This window comes from Bombina bombina, chromosome 5 (genome assembly GCF_027579735.1).
Source record: "Bombina bombina isolate aBomBom1 chromosome 5, aBomBom1.pri, whole genome shotgun sequence".
Taxonomy (NCBI): Eukaryota; Metazoa; Chordata; class Amphibia; order Anura; family Bombinatoridae; genus Bombina; species Bombina bombina.
In genome coordinates this window covers 59,749,158-59,767,960 of record NC_069503.1, presented here as the reverse complement: position 1 = coordinate 59,767,960, position 18,803 = coordinate 59,749,158, and the positions used below count along the sequence as shown (strand labels likewise).

At 38.1% G+C, this 18,803-nt stretch overlaps 1 protein-coding gene across 1 annotated transcript in view; it reads left to right on the top strand.

Annotated features, from left to right (window-relative positions):
• LOC128659851 (zinc finger protein 721-like) overlaps positions 1-18,803 on the top strand; it is a 193,908-nt gene that overhangs the window by 174,974 nt on the left and 131 nt on the right. Inside the window, exon 4 of the mRNA XM_053713427.1 lies at positions 12,852-18,803. This exon is cut by the window's right edge and continues 131 nt beyond it. Coding sequence (XP_053569402.1) covers positions 12,852-15,202 — 2,351 coding nt within the window. The 3' untranslated portion in view covers positions 15,203-18,803. The remainder of the gene's footprint in view (positions 1-12,851) is intronic.

Below are 18,803 nucleotides of genomic sequence, written 5' to 3'. Positions count from 1 at the left end.
TAAATCATTCAATGCTTCTCTCTCAGTGGTATCCAAGTTATCATTACATGTTTTGGTTTCAACCAATTTTTTAACATCTACTTCAACCAATTTAACAAAATTTGCCACATTGGAAACCATTGAGAGAGAAGGCATGTACGATGACTTAGGCTTCAAATTACTGAAGCCTATGCTGGATGACTCACTCACCTCTCCTCCTTCACTCTCAATTAACAATTTTTCTAATTCTTGCAATGTTTGCTGATCATGCATATCTAATTTGCTATTATCACCTTTGTTGGCATAGATTCTTTTTAATACTACTCTTCTTGCAAACAAGTGGAGATCTTTAGTAATTGTAAATTTATCAGCATTGTTCATAGGACAAAACGTTAATCCTTTTTTCAATAATTTCAAATGATCATTGTTAAGAACTTTTTTTAGATAGATTCACTACCTCCATAGTGTCATTACCCTCCAGGTCTATTTCTCCACTGCTTGCGAGCTTCGCAGTAAATACCCTCCTTTCTTGCCATTGTCTTTTTTTGTGCTTTCTGCCCCCTTTCCTTCTTTTGATTGGTTGATTTGTCTTCTCTGTCCTAAAAAATTACCTCTTCTACGACTGCAGCACGATGATCCGATGCAGAGTGCAAGTTTAATTTTTGGTAAAGTAACCGGAGCTAAGGTTTCAAGGAGGAAATTTAACATTGGGTGAGACTAACTGCTATACTTAAGACTCCCTAATTTTGGCTATTCTCTCGTATGGGAAAATGAGTTTGCAGGACTATGTAATATTCAAGGCAATTTGTTGCACTATATGAGTGGGACATTTCTATTCGATATCTATAGTCCTGTCAAGAGAATAAAATGTGGTTTATGTGATACCCTATATATGCCAATTGCATTTTTGAATTGTTCAGAATTTATAAGCATTACCAGATAAGAATTGGCCCTTGGGGTACCCCAGTATTTAGCACTTAGTTCTTGTTCCCGTTTGTGATTAACAAAAGTAGACTGTCAGATGTATCTCATTTAAGATATATAAACTTTTTTTCTTTTGAACGCAATCTGGGTTTGTCTCTTTTCTTTTGTGACACAGTATGAGGAGTCATTAGCCGTATATAAGTGTGTGCTCTCTCCCTTTGTTATTATATATATACATATATATATATATATATATATATATATATATATATATATATATATATATATATATATATATATATATATATATATATATATATATATATAAAATCAGTGTAATTAGATATGGGAGCCTTAGGATATATTCTAATTACATTGATTATATATATATATTAGGGTTCCCTTGTATAGTTAGATAGGATTCTGTATTATTAGAGATTCTGTATTATTATTCTTGCTATGGTGAATAAAGTTAGTGGGAAGTTGGTTTAGGTAGATAAATATTTCATGGAGAATGGAGAGGATATTGTATTAGACAGTCACAGTGCCAGTTTTGTAAGTTTCCACCATCTGAACAGAGAGTGGTTTTTGTTAATGTGTTGGCATTTGGCAAGTACCTGTCCTGTGCATATCTATTTTTATTTGGCAGCTGACTCAGCTCTCTCCAGTCTCCATGAAATATTAACTGAGCTAACACTGATCGTCTGATCTCCGAGAGGTGGCTACCGGCTAGTCCCAATTGTTAAACTAGTTTGGAGCTGTGGCATCAAGAGCTAACACTGATCTCCGTGAGTGAGGTGGAACTTAGTAATATTTTCCAATAATAATACAATTCCTAAATTGAAATTAACGCTAGTATGCTATGCTATCCAATATACCACCTGCCACCGTTGTTAAACTTTGGAGCTGTGGCATGCCCTGCCCTACCTGAGTTAAGTACTCAGCCCCATCCTCTCCAGTTCTCTCAGGATCCGCTCTGCCACTCCACCGATCTTGTCGACTCCACAGCAGTCACAGCTCCACTTCGTCTTCTAGCACTTCTCACTGTGGCATGTCAACAGACAGGAAGGCGGGTGGCAGGATCAAAACGTCACATGACCTTGGCGAAAAATGGGTCATGTGACTGCCACACAGTCAAAATTATTTTTTTTAAAACTCATGCCCAAATTTTCAGTGCCAACGGAGAAGTGCCGTCCCCAAAATTTGCCGAATTAGGCACCGTCCTTCTTGGCCTATGCATAAATACACCCCTGATCACACGCATAGTATCTGTGTATGTTTGTACCTGTTACTCTTAGTGATTTACAAGAACTTTGTCTTTTGTTATTAATAAACTGTTCATTTGCTTTAAAGGGACACTGGACCCAAATTTTTTCTTTCATGATTCAGATAGAGCATAAAATTTTAAGAAACTTTCTAATTTACTCCTATTATCAATTTTTCTTCGTTCTCTTGCTATCTTTATTTGAAAAAAAGACATCTAAGCTTTTTTTTTTTGGTTCAGGACTCTGAACAGCAACTTTTCTTTTTCAAGATACAATGAGTCCACGGATTTCATCCTTACTTGTGGGATTACGCCTCCTGGTCCAGGACCTTGTACTGGTAAGTCTGATTCTATTGGAGCACCCATTTATAAACCTGCTACACATTGTACCTATTTTCTTTTTTCCACAGATATTCCACAGTGTTATTTTTGTGTTTTTATATTCACATTATTTTCCACTATGGCTTGCTCTCCTATTTTGTGAGTTGAGTCCCCTGCCTCTAAAGGTATAAGAAAACAACATTCTTTTTATCCTCAGAAACAATCAGTTGGAGTGTATTTGTTTTTGGTGCTGAAATAGCACAATTTGTTTACACAGAGGACTTACACACATTTTACAGTGTTCTTCACCCATATCTATCACCTTGGAATTTTTGTACAAACACAATTGATTATTTTTATTTTTATTTTATTTTTATTTTTTCACATTTCATATATTTTTTGGATCACTACTTAGGACACCAATTTTGTACACACATTTTTGGACACATACTGAAGATTTGATTACAACTTGGGACACTATTTTTGGTCACATATTGAAGATTTGATATATGAGGTTTGATTTCATCACAAATTTATTTGGCACACAGATCAATCTCTCTGGACTTTTCTTTATGGACATTATGTATTTTTTCTGATCACAGCAGATCTTCACTTAATTCTAAAGATTAACATTTGAGAATTTTCTCCAATCTCTCCATATTTTATTGTACCCATTTTATTTTATCTATTTTATTACTTTTTATTGTATAAATTGTAATAATCTCTAACGCTGTAATTAGTCTTGGATCCATGGACTAGAAGTTTTTATTGTTTTTATTGTTGTTATTGTTTTATATAGAATTAAAATCTTGCGAATTTCACACTCTGATTTTATTACACCTAGCCTCCGTGAGTTGGCGCCTGGTTATCATCATCATTTTTTACATTAGTTTATTATTTTTTAAGTAGTGACAAAGAGTGCTACTTTGTGCTTAGGGTGTAGCCTAGACCAGATCAGTCTCTACAGTAGAGCATTTGGTGGCTTTAAAGCAATGGGAACTTGTCGGACATTATTCTCACTGCACCTCCCATATACCGTTGCTGCCCTATTCGGGGAAAAAAGTCTGAGGGATCTTACTCAGTGCTTTCCTTGTTATCCTCAGGTCCATGTGAGCAGTAGGACTTCACACACCTGGGAGCTGCCTTTGCTGTCGGCAGATGGTGAGGTAAGTGTCATTTTTTATTTCTGGGCCGGGATATACCCTTAGAGCAGTGGTTCTCAACCAAAGTGACCTCAAGGCCCGGTAAATTTTAGCTAGACATGTCCAGGGCCCAGTAGTTTTAAGTGAGCAGCAGAGGCGAGCTGATCAGCCAGGCAAATAGGACCTGGGCCGAGGAACCAGCAAGTAAGGGGGCCCACAAATGGCATCTCCACGGATCCTGGTGCATTCCTTAAGCTGGAGTTTTCAGTTGCCCTATCAGTAACTAAGCAAAAAAAGTGTGAGTTTAGAGGGGCCCTGGTGAGGGTCTGTGACTGTGAGGGCCATGGAGTGTGGGGTCTGGCCCTGGAGGTTGGGTACCCTTTCTCTGGACCTTAATGTTGGGGGTCCTGGATCTGGAGGTTGAGGGGCCTGTTGGGGGCAGGGCAGGGAGGCTACCATGTTCAGTTGCATACAATTTAATACATTTTGTTCAGTGTGAGACAGTGTTCCTGGGACCTTGAATGGTATCAGTCTGCCCTTGGTGTGCAGTGGGGTAAGGGTGTGCAGTGGGGGCCTGACAGGCCGGGGCCCACCAGCAGGGCTATCACGGCCCGGTACTGGGCCACGGCCCGGATGTTGAGAAACCAGGCCTTAGAGGATATACAAGAACTCAGAAGATGTGGCCACTCATATTGTGATTAAAAGCCCTTAGAGAAAGAGATGGGCTCTTAACTCAGGTATGTTTTACTTTTAGACAGCACATGTATTACTTTGGCTCTTTAGGAAGACCTACTCTCCCGGCGGTTTCATTACCTACATGCCGCCCGGGAGATGACTCTGCTGATATTTCCCTAGGCGGTATAATTGACTCAGGGCCAGGGTTCAGATTCTCTTTGATAATCTGTCACATCTCCCAGCGGTTACATGAGAGAGCAATGCCGACCGGGAGATGCCTAATGTGCGATTTTGTTCCCTATGCTTCAGGATGGAAATTTTGGGGGGTTATTAAGCGCCTTTTTTAAGTTATTGTGCACTTTTTCACATCTCCCAGCGGTTACAGAAGACAATGCCGACCGGGAGATGACTGCATGGTTAACTTCTGCATACTCCCACGAAGGGCGGTCCTTAGAGGCGTCTCTTACATTGCACGCCTTTTTTTTTGTTTTTGTCTCCCGGCGGTTCAATAAATCTATCATGCTGCCTGGGAGTTATCTGTTGTGTCGGTGACCTGAAATAGAGACAGTATAGTTACACTGTTTAAATGACACGCTATTGATCATCTCCCGGTGGTTCAATAGATCTACATGCTGACCGGGAGATGACTGCATGGTTAATTTCTGCATACGCTCGCGAAGGGCAGTCCTTGAAGGCGTCTTTTACATGGCGCGCCTTTTGTATCTGTTAAGACAGTACAGTTTGTGACACTTTACATGACAAGCTTTTACTCATCTCCCGACGGTTCAATAGTTCTTCATGCCGACCGGGAGATAGATTATGTCAACACACATGAGGGTGGTCAATGTGGAGTATCGAGCTCTGTTTCCCCTCTCTATATGGATCATTTTTATAAAGATCCAAGGAGATATGTTTTACCATATTTTAGATGCAATTGTAGTCTATGTATTTGAAACACTCACACAAAAGACCCTTGCATAGTCTTTGAGTTGCGGTGGGGCCCCGGTTTAGAGTACATACTACTCAGAGGGAGATACTACTGAGGGGTATTGATAAGCTAGCAAAAAATTTTACGAAGTTTTTGGCCCTATTTACTGCAAATTCTTAAAAAGGAAAAATGTTACACTTTTAAAATTTAAAGTGATAGTAACATATTTGCTTGTGTTGATTTTTATTTTATATACTCCTTCTAAAGTGACTGTTAGAAGTCTGGTGACACCGGTCAATGCTTTCCGCATTTTTCTACTTATAGTGTCCGCAATTATTGCTCACCCACAGGCAGTGCTCTGCGGTTCCATGCATAGACATTGCTTTGATGTCCTTAGCAATGTCTAGTTACAGCAATATTGTTATTCATATTGGTCTGTTTCTGCATGACAGAAATAAGATGCTCTTTTATAATTTAAAGAGGCAGTACAATTTTTTGTGTGAAAATTTTATTAAAAGAATTGTAACTGTTTCTTGTTATGTCATCCTTTGTGACTTAGGATGGTATAAAAACACACATAAATGAGTATAGCCGGTCAGATAGCTCAACAAATGCTAAGACACTGGGGCTTAACTCTGTAGCAACCCAAGGGTTGCAGGTTCGATTTCAGTGGTCGATAATATTAGCAGCACCTTGAGACCCTTACGGGTGCTTGGCTGTGCTTTACAGGTGCCCAGTATATACATACATACTATCATATTTATAAAGTGACAGTAACGTTTTGTTCGGGGTACATTATAATAAATGACTTTCAGCTGTTCCTTTGTTAGTTCATCTCTGACTGAAGATGAACAAACACACACAAGGATAAAGTTACTTTTCAGGTTAAGGATCTGTATCGTTTCCTATGGAATGATTTCTCCATTTTATTTTTTCTTCTTGAACCAACTCCCTCTACGGCCATTGCTGTCTGAGAGTCTGTTAACGATGGCCACAAATTTTTCACAGAAATTTTCTGGCCCACATGCAGTGCCCTGCGTTTACTTCAAAGACTGTTTCCCATAGCCGTATCAGCTTGGAGGCTGGACGACATTCCTTAGGGGGGAAGGAGTAGTTTCAATTATTACTACGAAAACTTCTATACCCTTAGAGGATACTCCTAGGGATAACATTTAGTAATGGGACACAATCCTGTTTTTTTTTTCTATGGCAACCATCTGTGTACTTTTTTACCGTCACTGATGTGACGGCATATTGGTTTGATGTGTTGTATGAGGTTATTAGTCAGTATTTTCCCTGGATAAAATCCAGGACGAGATAAATCTTTCAATTGACTAATTCCTTTTTTTCTCAGTTTCTTCTCTTCCAGTTATCAAACTGGGAGCATAGGTGACTCTGTTCCGGCTCTTGGATTCTTATGGTTAGAGTCTTGTTTTGTGGAATATGTTTTAAGACCAAGATTTTGGTAAACACATTACCTGCTGTTGAATCAAAGACAGCATGGGGAACCTGCCCCGGTCCTGGATTGGATCTTGTAGGGGGTTGACTTTCTGTTTTTGTGCAAGTCTGGTTTTGAGCTCAAATGTTTTCCTCTCAGAGGCAGTTTCTGATTTCAAGATTGTCTGAGAATCAGACAAAGGGAAAGTCATCTTTATTCTGCGTAGGAAACCTCTTAGACCTGGGAGTGGTTGTTCCAGTTCTCATATTTGGTCTTGCCATAGTTCCAAGTTCTTTGGAGACTCTGGGATCGCTGTTGGCGGTGCTTCAGTTACGGGGCATTGCAATGGTGCCCTATCTGGCTAATATCACTAGTCCAGGAGTCATTCTTACAGCAATCAAGATTTACACGAATGTTGTTATACTTCCCGTGAGCTCACGGGTGAAAGGTGATTTTGGAAGTGTTCCTTAGTCCCAAGCCCAAGGCTAGCTTTCTTGGGAATCATGATGTATTCCATATCAATGAAGATTTTTCTGATTGAGATCAGGATATCTAGGCATTTCTGGTCCAGCCCTTCAGTCCATTTCTTGCCTTCAGTGGCTCAGTACATAGAGGTTTTTGGGCTAATAGTGACGGTAATGGACCTTAGCCGGACAGATGGCTCAGCATGCTAAGGCACTATGGCTGAGCTCTGTAGCGATTTGAGGGTTGCAGGGTCAATCCCCAGTGAGGTCCACTCAACCTTTCATCCTTCTGAAGTTGATTAATTGAGCAGCGCCTTGTGTCGCTTAAATTTCCGTTTGTTCGTTCCACCTCAGACCTTTGCAGTTAAGCATATTCAGGCAATGGAACGGAGGTTATGCAAACTTGTCTCCTGCAATAACTCTAGATCAGGAGACAAGGGCCTTTTTTATATAATGATTGTCTCTGGATCACCTATCTCAGGGACAATGATTTTGAACTTGACTTCGCAGAGTGTGGACTCTAGCGGAGTCTGTTCTTTTTATAGACTTCATGCAACTTAGAGTGAGCTTCAAGGCTCTTCTGGTCAGGCCTCAGTTGGCTTCGGCCCAGTTCTTTCTTGCTATCTGTCAGCGTTCCATATCCCAGGGGTGGACACCTGGAAAATGGATTTTCTGAGTAGTCATATTTTTCATCGGGAGAGTGGGAACTCTGTCCGGGAGTATTTTCCAACCTGTTTTTAAAATGGGGCAGGCTGGAGTTGGATCTCATGGCATCTTATCAGCCTGCCTGGTTTTTTGAGATATGGGCCCAGGTCCAGGGCCTCCGGTCCGAGCTGATAACTGCCTTGGCAGTTCTTGGTCCTTCAGCCTAGAATGTCTGTTTCCCCCATTTGCATTTTTTTTTTGGCGGGCGATTGTTCGAATCAAATAGGAAGAAGGCGTCAGTGATTCTCCTCGCTGCCGCGTGGCCTTGCAGGATTTGGTATGCCGATCTGGTGAACATGTCACCTCAGCAATCTTGGACGTTTCTGTTGAGGAAGGCCTTTTTATCAGGGTCCCTTCTTCAATCCAAGTCCAGTTTCTTTGAGGCTGATTGCTTGGAGATTGGACATTTGATCCTATGCCAGCGAGGTATCTTAGTTTTGGTCATAGGTTCCTTTTTTCAGGCATGTAAGCCTGTGACTAGGAAGATTGCCCATGAGATAGGGCATATATGTCTTTCTTGGTGTGAATCCAAGGGTTACTCATGGAGTAGAGTTAGGATTCCCAGGATTTTGTATTTTCTTGTGGAAAGGGTTTTTCAGTGAGTTCCCTAATTGTCAGATCTCTGCTTTTTTCTAATCTGTTCCTCCAGATGTTCCAGAGGCAGATGTTCCAGAGGTTCCATCCTTTTGTAATGCTCTGATTCAAGTCAGGCCTGTGTTTTAACCAATTGCTCCTCCATGGAATTTGAATTTAGATTTTAAAAGTTCTTCATGGGGTTCTGTTGAACCTATGCATTCCATAGATATTAAGTTGTTATCTTGGAAGTTTTACTTCTTGTCGCCATTTCTTCTGCTCGAAGAATGTTTGAGATTTCAGCATTACTATATAATTTGCCTTGCCTGATTTTTCATTTGGATAAGGTTGTGTTATGTGCTTATCTTGGTTTTCTTCTTAAACGTTCTTTCAGACGAGCATTTTATTTAGGAATTTGTTTTTCCTTATTTGGGTCGTAATTTTTCTCTCAGAAGGAAAGTCTTCTACACGTTTTGGCATAGTCTGTCTTTTAAAAAGATAGATTCTCTTTCTCAGCAACTACGGACTTTCGTCGATCGTCCTTTCTGTTTGACATTTTTTCTAGAGAAGTGAGGGTCAGAAAGCTACGACTTCTTCTTTCCTTTTGGTTGAAGAGTATTATCCGTTTTTGCATATGTGATTGCTGGACAGCAGCCTCCTAAAAGAGTTTCAGCTCCTTCCAGCTGAGCTGTTGCTTTCCTGTGGACATTCTAACATATTATTTCAGTTGAGCTGATTGCTAGGCTGTGACTTGGTATACTCTTCAATTTTTTTCTAAATTTTACAAATTTGATATCTTTGCTTCGGCTGAGCCTGTTTTTGGTAGAAATGTTCTTCAAGCAGTGGTGCCTTCCATCCTGTCTTGTCCCTCATGATTCATTTGTGTACTATAGCTGTGGTATTGTATCCCACAAGTAAGGATGAAATCCGTGAACTCATCGTATCTTGAAAAAGAAAAGGAAATTTATGCTTACCTGATAAATTTATTTATTTTTCGATACGATGAGTCCACGGCCTGCCCTGTTCTATGAGACAGGTTATTATTTTTTTTGTTAAACTTCAGACACCTCTGCACCTTGGCTTTTCCTTTCTCTTCCTAACTTCGGTCGAATGACTGGGTTAGGAGGGAAGGGAGGAGCTATTTATACAGCTCTGCTGTTGTGCTCTTTGCCTCCTCCTGCTGACCAGGAGGCGTAATCCCACAAGTAAGGATGAATTCCGTGGACTCATTGTATCAAAAAAGAAATAAATTTATCAGGTAAGCATAAATTTCCTTTTTATTGGTGGATGAATTTATCCACCAATCAGCAAGAACAACCCTGGTTGTTCACCAAAAATGGGCCGGCATCTAAACTTACATTCTTGCACTTCAAATAAATATGATTTGAAAAAGATATTAGTGACCAGCGCCAAAGAAATATAATTTACTACAAACTCCAACTAGAAATTAATATAGGACACCCTCTCAAACCTATAGTAAAAACCAAATAATAATAAAAGAAACACTAGGGAGCGCTCAAAACAACAAGCTAAAAAGCTTGAAACAAGCTAAAGAGTAAATAATATACAAACTAACCTATCTATAAAAGACCCAGATCATATCAATATTGAGATAATGTTTAAATTATTAAAATATATATATAAATAATATAAAAAAATAGACTGCCAAATGATAAATATTAACTGCCAAATAATAAATAAATAAAAAGGTGCCGGTTATAAACACATACAAGTTAATGCGTTAAAAATATAATTCAATATTTATTCACTTACATAAAAAATAGGTATTGTATATGTGTTTGTTAACAGGTCGACCTACCTATTTTTTATGTAAGTGAATAAATATTGTATTATATTTTTAACGCATTAACTTGTATGTGTTTATAACCGGCACCTTTTTATTTATTTATTTATTTATTATTTGGCAGTTAATATTTATCATTTGGCAGTCTATTTTTTTATATTATTTATATATATATTTTAATAATTTAAACATTATCTCAATATTGATATGATCTGGGTCTTTTATAGATAGGTTAGTTTGTATATTATTTACTCTTTAGCTTGTTTCAAGCTTTTTAGCTTGTTGTTTTGAGCGCTCCCTAGTGTTTCTTTTATTATTATTTCAAATAATTATACTAAGAGAATGAAGAAAATTTGATAATAGGAGTAAATTAGAAAGTTGCTTAAAATTGCATGCTCTATCTGAATCACAAAAGAAAAATGTTGGGTTCATTGTCCCTTTAAGCATTTGTCTGTGTCTGTATCCAGTCTGCCTGGGGTCTGCACAATAAACCTGATTATCTTGAGCTGTTGAAGCTCTAACTAATGTGAGTATTCTGGGTCTGCCTTCCATCTGGGGAGTGAAGATTACACAGTATTATGCTATAATGTGTTTCTTTCTCTTCCTTCTGAGGAACATAATATGCACTATTTGTATTTGTGCTACTGTCTCCATTAAAGACTCTTTTCACGTTGGATATATTACTACATATTGGTCTGTATTATTATCACTATTTGTGTGTGCGTTTTGTTACACATTTTATTTTTAGTAAATAGAAAATGTCTGACAGTGAGGATCTGTAGAAAGTACAATATCAATACTGTAGTATTAGATTTAAATTACATATAAACAACTCTTATCTAACATTTGTGTAACTGCTGCTCTTTGATATAAAAATGATTATAATATATTTGTAAGGTTGTGGTTTGTCCCACTCATAAATAGATTGTCTACTCCTGGGCTTATACTGTACTTGTAAATTTCTGGAAAGATAAATATTTAATGTGCAACTGTTACATCCACAAAGCTAACTGTGCTAAATGCTTGTGCTGAATCAATAGCACTTATGTAATTACCTAAACAGCTGATCTGTATCACATGATTTGTTATGTGTGCCTTTAATTATACCATACATACAGTTAATCAGAAGCATTATTTATTATTATCTGTCTAAACCATTTGATATACTTTTTACAGACACGGCCAGAGCACTGAGAGATATCAGGTATTAATGTAACTGGAGTGAATAAGGGAACCTTCTTCCTGAGCACAGACATTGGAGCCTGTTATCAGCATGAACTCATATGTGTTAGGTGAGTAAAATAGATATTATGCTGGCTTTAATTACTGGGAAAATAGAATAGATCCCTCATTAAACAAATATAAACTATTATATTTATATCTGCACCTTTTAATTACATTTGTGTCAACACCAGCTCTCAGATCACCTGCAACTCTACCTTCCCCTGCCCTAACCCAACTCATGGAACTCCCATAACTACACTTACGTCTACCTTGTTCCCATATGTGGAACACCCAGAACTCCACCAGTAAGTGTTCCCCACCCCAGAACCGCCACTGATTTGTGTGCTTAATTTCACAGTGAGTCTTATTAAACTAATACATTTTTGGCTGATTATATGAATTAAACAACTGCAACTGCAAGCTAAGAAGTATCATAAGATCACTGCTCCTTTAGCCTTTCAAAAAATCTCACACTAATTATTAGTCTGTGATGATTAAGACATCATATTCTCACCCTACTGGTTGAGCATGAGCCGGGCAGTGCTGTATGTGCAGTTGCTTGTGCAATGTTAAATAAGGATGGTAGATGCCACCTATCTTGCCCAGAATACATATGTACTTGTTCCCTGGCTGAGAACATTATCCACCTGCACCTTATTTAATGGGGCGCTATAAATTGTTTTAATCAGTAATCAGTGGTTTAGTTTATTATGATATAGAAATATTTACATTATTTGTCTTTGTTTAAATTTGTGATTTACAGGTTAATCAATATAAAAATAAACACAAAACAGAAGCCATTTTATGGAATGTAAATAAATAATATAATTTGTGTAAGACGATGGAATCCATTTTAAAGAATAAACTTTCTTTCTTTTCTTCATTCCTTTTCTTTTTATGTAGACAATCACTTGAATAGTTCATACCCATCCTTCACTACAGGAAGCATCAGAATGATACCACAAACTCCAATAGTCTCAGACACTAATGACTATTCACAAACATTGGGGAACTCACAGCAGATATTTAAAGGAGATGGAGAATTGTCAGAAACTGGGCAGCAATCATTATGTACAGACAGTAATTTAGTCATCAAACAAGAGGACAACATTTATGCCTTATCTAGTGAAATGATTATCCCAGAGGATAAACCACACACATTTACTGAGTTTTCAAAACATTTAAAAGAAGGGGAAAGTCTTAAGTCTAGCCAAATTATTCATACAAATAAGAAACCATTCGAATGTACAGAATGTGAGAAAAGCTTCACATGTAATTTGCATCTCCTTGAACACCACACAGTTGTGAAACCTCACACATGTACAGAATGCAGGAGATGTTTCACATCTAAAGGAAGCCTTAAGTGTCACAAAAAGACCCACACAGGGGAGAAACGTTTCACATGTACAGAGTGTGGAAAATGTTTTACACAAACGAGTGATCTGAAAACTCATGAAAGGATTCACACAGGAGAAAAGCCGTTCACATGTACAGAGTGTGGGAAAAGTTTTACACGAAAGAGTCATCTGAAAACTCATGAAAGTATTCACACAGGAGAAAAGCCGTTCACATGTACAGAGTGTGGGAAAAGTTTTACATACATTTGTGAGCTGAAAACTCATGAAAGGATTCACACAGGAGAAAAGCCTTTCACATGTACAGAGTGTGGGAAAAGTTTTACACAAAAGAGTAAACTGAAAACTCATGAAAGTATTCACACAGGAGAAAAGCCGTTCACATGTACAGAGTGTGGGAAAAGTTTTAGATACATTAGTGATCTGAAAACTCATGAAAGGATTCACACAGGAGAAAAGCCTTTCACATGTACAGAGTGTGGAAAATGTTTTACAATAAAGAGAAGTCTGAAAACTCATGAAAGGATTCACACAGGAGAAAAGCCTTTCACATGTACAGAGTGTGGAAAATGTTTTACAGAAAAAAGTACTCTGAAATATCATACATGGAGTCACATAGGAGAAAAGCCTTTCACATGTACAGAGTGTGGAAAATGTTTTACAATAAAGAGTAGTCTGAAAACTCATGAAAGGATTCACACAGGAGAAAAGCCTTTCACATGTACAGAGTGTGGAAAATGTTTTACAGAAAAAAGTACTCTGAAATATCATACACGGAGTCACACAGGAGAAAAGCCTTTCACATGTACAGCGTGTGGAAAATGTTTTACAAAAAAGAGTTATCTGAATATTCATGAAAGGAGTCACACAGGAGAAAAGCTGTTCACATGTACAGAGTGTGGAAAATGTTTTACATTAAAGAGTAATCTGAAAAAGCATGAAAGGAGTCACACAGGAGAAAAGCCTTTCACATGTACAGAGTGTGGAAAATGTTTTACAGAAAAGAGTGATCTGGAAACTCATGAAAGGAGTCACACAGGGGAAAAGCCTTTCACATGTTCAGAGTGTGGGAAAAGTTTTACACTAAAGAGTAGTCTGAAAACTCATGAAAGGATTCACACAGGAGAAAAGCCTTTTACATGTACAGAGTGTGGAAAATGTTTTACAGAAAAAAGTACTCTGAAATATCATACACAGAGTCACACAGGAGAAAAGCCTTTCACATGTACAGCGTGTGGAAAATGTTTTACAAAAAAGAGTTATCTGAATATTCATGAAAGGAGTCACACAGGAGAAAAGCCTTTCACATGTACAGAGTGTGGAAAATGTTTTACAGTAAAAAGTACTCTGAAATATCATACACAGAGTCACACAGGAGAAAAGCCTTTCACATGTACAGCGTGTGGAAAATGTTTTACAAAAAAGAGTTATCTGAATATTCATGAAAGGAGTCACACAGGAGAAAAGCTGTTCACATGTACAGAGTGTGGAAAATGTTTTACAGAAAAGAGTGATCTGAAAACTCATGAAAGGAGTCACACAGGGGAAAAGCCTTTCACATGTTCAGAGTGTGGGAAAAGTTTTACAGTAAAGAGTCATCTGAAAACTCATGAAAGGAATCACACAGGAGAAAAGCCTTTCACATGTACAGAGTGTGGGAAAAGTTTTACAAAAATTAGTGAGATGAAAACTCATGAAAGGAGTCACACAGGAGAAAAGCCTTTCACATGTACAGAGTGTGGAAAAAGTTTTACACTAATACATAATCTGAAAACTCATGAAAGGATTCACACAGGAGAAAAGCTGTTCACATGTACAGAGTGTGGAAAATGTTTTACAGAAAAAAGTACTCTGAAATATCATACATGGAGTCACACAGGAGAAAAGCGTTTCACATGTACAGAGTGTGGGAAACGTTTTACGTACATTAGTGAGCTGAAAACTCACGAAAGGATTCACACAGGAGAAAAACCTTTCAAATGTACCGAGTGTGGGAAAAGTTTTACACAAATAAATAGTCTGAAAACTCATGAAAGGATTCACACAGGGGAAAAGCTGTTCACATGTACAGAGTGTGGAAAATGTTTTACACATAAGAGTAATCTGAAAAGTCATGAAAGGATTCACACAGGAGAAAAACGTTTCACATGTACAGAGTGTGGAAAATGTTTTACACAGAAGAGTAATCTGAAAAGTCATGAAAGGATTCACACAGGGGAAAAGCTGTTCACATGTACAGAGTGTGGAAAATGTTTTACAGAAAAGAGTAGTCTGAAAAAGCATGAAAGGAGTCACACAGGAGAAAAGCCTTTCACATGTACAGAGTGTGGAAAATGTTTTACACAGAAGAGTAATCTGAAATGTCATGAAAGGATTCATAAGGGAAGAAACCTTTCACATGTTTAGAAAGTGGGAAAAAGGTTTTTATTGAAATCAGGTATCACAAAACACCAAATATTTACACACAAACTTTATTTACACAGTGTACAAACCTTTTTACAATTATCCTAAACAGGACAAACTTTCTAAATAGAAGCAAAGGAAAATACACTAAGCGCCTACTCAATAATGACCTCTAGCTCTGATACTTGACACCTAGTTGTCAATGGTAATATAGCAAGTAATCAGAAATATATCAAAGCGCCACCCAAAGGGAGGCTAGATCTAAGTGGAACTAAATTTGGAGTGCCACATGCAACAGAAGTGAATTAGAATGACAATTTATTAACAAAATAAAAACAGTACATATACACATACATATTGGATCCATGAGATTAACAATACTAATAAAATGACTCTATTACACAAGTTGGTAAAACATAAAAAAAAAATGATATAAGTTGGAACAACCCTGATGAGTAAGGTTATACCCAACAGGTGAGCAAACAAGTACAACCAGATAAGTAGCACAGTTTAAACTCCTATAATCAACTCAGAAGAGATGTTCATGAACAAAGGGGAAAAAGAAAAACAAAGTGGAATCTTATGTGTCAAATTGATAATGTATATAATTGGTTGGGTTGGTGTACAAATGGTATAGATGACTCCAAAAGATGGTAAAAAATGAAGCTCACAGCGTGGCTTTAACTATGTGCTTAATTTTTCTCACAATGAAATTTCAACTATGTGCTTGATTAATACAAATAGTGCTTTTAAATAGCTAACTTGTAAGCAGAGGCCAGTGGACTGTGTGCTATGACAATTCAGTGTTCAAAGTGCATGTGTCAAAGAAAAAATCCAAATAAATAAAAAAGCAAAAGCAATAACAAATAGCGGTGGGTTAAATTAGTGAAGCAACTATAATATTCAATGCTATAAAATCACTACTAAAAAGTAAAATCAAAATTCAAATAGACAATTGGTTGTGACAAAATAAACAATGTTGGTATTAAAAATCTTGAATTACGGGGGGCGGAGCCAACAGGGAAGCAGTGCAGTCGCACATCTCAGGAGCTCCAACGATAACATGTATAAAATCTAATTATAAAGACTGCTCCAGCTCAAGAATTGGTCCCTGAACAAAGAATGTTTGACATGGGTGACCCGTGCATCTAATCCTAGTATGAGCTTTACTAAATTGATGAGACCTAGCGATTCCGGAGTGTATATTGACTGATAAGCAGCTTTGAAGTCAGCCATCTTTGGCCCATCACTATTGAGTTCTTCACAAGTTTGGCGCCTTCTATTATCTGTAATTATGGAGACTGGAGAGCAGATTATAGAGGAGATGTACATTTTTCTTTCAAGGGTGCAGGAGTATGTTTGAACGTTTATTCAGCCTGTCGCCCCAACAAGCAGATGACAAGTCTGCGGACCAGATTACCCACGTGCCCACCGGCATGGCTGCTCCTGGGGGTGGTGACGCTCTGGGGCCCCGGCGTTCCTCGCCTCCCGGGCAAGTCATGTTGAGAGTGAAATCTGGGGCTATAATGACTCACCTGTCTTGGAAGGATCCCGAGGATAAGATTTTGCATTCAGGACGCCTAATACCCTCAAGCGACTCAACCCTCGCCTGTATGCCGCCGGACACGAGGAGATGTTCCAGTCCAACACGAAAACAGATATCGCTTGCTGTGTCCGGTGGCTGCGAGTGGGGACTACTACCTGCATCCAAAGAAACCCGAGACAGCTCTTACCTCCTCTCACTAGAAGCCTCCTCATGGCCGGACTGTTCTACCCGGATTTGCTCGATAGCAGCAGCTCAGGATCGCAACCTGGTAGCTCAAAGACATGTGGATCCATACCATTACTGTCCCAGCAAAGTTAAGTCAGTCTCTCTCATTTGTGAATTACAGAGATCAACTAACACGGATACCCACCTAACGATTTCTAGAGGCATAGGTTAAAGGGATAGCCCTGTAAATTACCAAATCCACTACACTTATTACGGACTTCTGAGTGACATTGGCTGGAGGGGTAGTGTGTTCGTTTATATCTGGCCTGCATGGTATAAGTCGGTTGGAGATTACAGTTTGTCTAAAACTTCTTTGCTATGTACCAGCTCTTTATGGGTTTACTTCATAGATGTTTATTCTTCACAGCATTCTCATATTTCCAGAATTGTATTATTACCAAGTTAACTAAGGGCTATATATCTGTTATGTGCAAACATCCCTTTGCTTTTGAAGGCACGCCACAGCTATTAAGGAAACAAGAAACCGGCTGAGAGACTTTATTCCTTGGATTATATCACCCTTTGGGACACTTTGTTGGTGTGATGGAAATTTCGCCTAAGGGTGATATTTATACACATATTCATACACAAGCTGAAATGTGGATTTTCCTTGGTAGTTTTAATGCATTTTATAGTAGGCATTTTTTCTGTAAGCCTTGTCAAAAATACTTTAGAATAACGACTACACAGATCTCAGCCCCCTTATGTTTATTACACTATTCTTACAGGCTCCTTATTGTTTGCAACATTGTGATATAAATAGAATTTAAATATCTCATCACATAATTTTTCTATGCCTGTAGGTTTTCCATACTTTATGTATATGCATGGAGTTTAGGTGAGGTTTATGTACATGACATCTCGCTGCCAGCGGCCGAGGCGGCATGATGACTTTGTTTAGCAGATATGTGGCTCCTTAGCATAGTTTTGCTAATACCTATCCTTCGCACAGACCTCACTTACTCTAGGTTGATTTGTCTTTTAATGCAGGCTGGACCAGCACTCATATTTAGTTGTACAATTTCTCGTCCTTATATTTAACACTACAACTGTGTATCCCCTGTTGTTTGTATCAGCTTGGACTCCTAGGTCTCAGTGTACAGAATATAGCTTTCGCTCGCTCCCAGTTAGTCTCCTACATTGATATAAAGTTTTACCCTATTGCAATCTGTTTACACTAAGTCAAGATGCAGTGGTTTATCTTATTTTTTATTTTTTTAACTGTATGCTACTCCCTGACATACTTCGCCTAAGTTACTTAAATTCCCACCTCCTCCCCCCCATATTCTTAATAATATACCTCCTTCAGGAGGGTTCACTATGCGGTTTTTCTAGCTTGTACCGCACTATAACAACTTTCTTTATATGTTCATCTTGCAGTGCATTTTAAGATTGACCATAGTTCCCCTTCATGTAATAGCAAGATTGTTTAACACTCGCATTACCAATAACTTTTTTACAGCTATTGCTTTTATCGCAACTTATATATCGTCTTTAATGACAGCTAAAAGGGATTAAAATTAGTTATGTTTGCATGTTTTTCTCCTGTTATACTCCCTAACAGTTTGTTAATATAAAAAAAAGTTTTTGAAAATCTGAGGTAAAAAGAATAAGATCCATGAGTGGTCTTCCATATCACAGGTAGCCTTCTGTTGGAGCAAAAATCTCACCTGGTCAGGGGTCCTAGAGAGGCCCTTTAAAACTAGAGGGGAGGCCTAAACTATTACTGTCATGAACATATTATATCCCTATAAAGCCTTATTAACAATATTTACCTTGTTATTTTATAAACTGAGATTACTAATAACGCTTATACCTACAGCATATTTACTG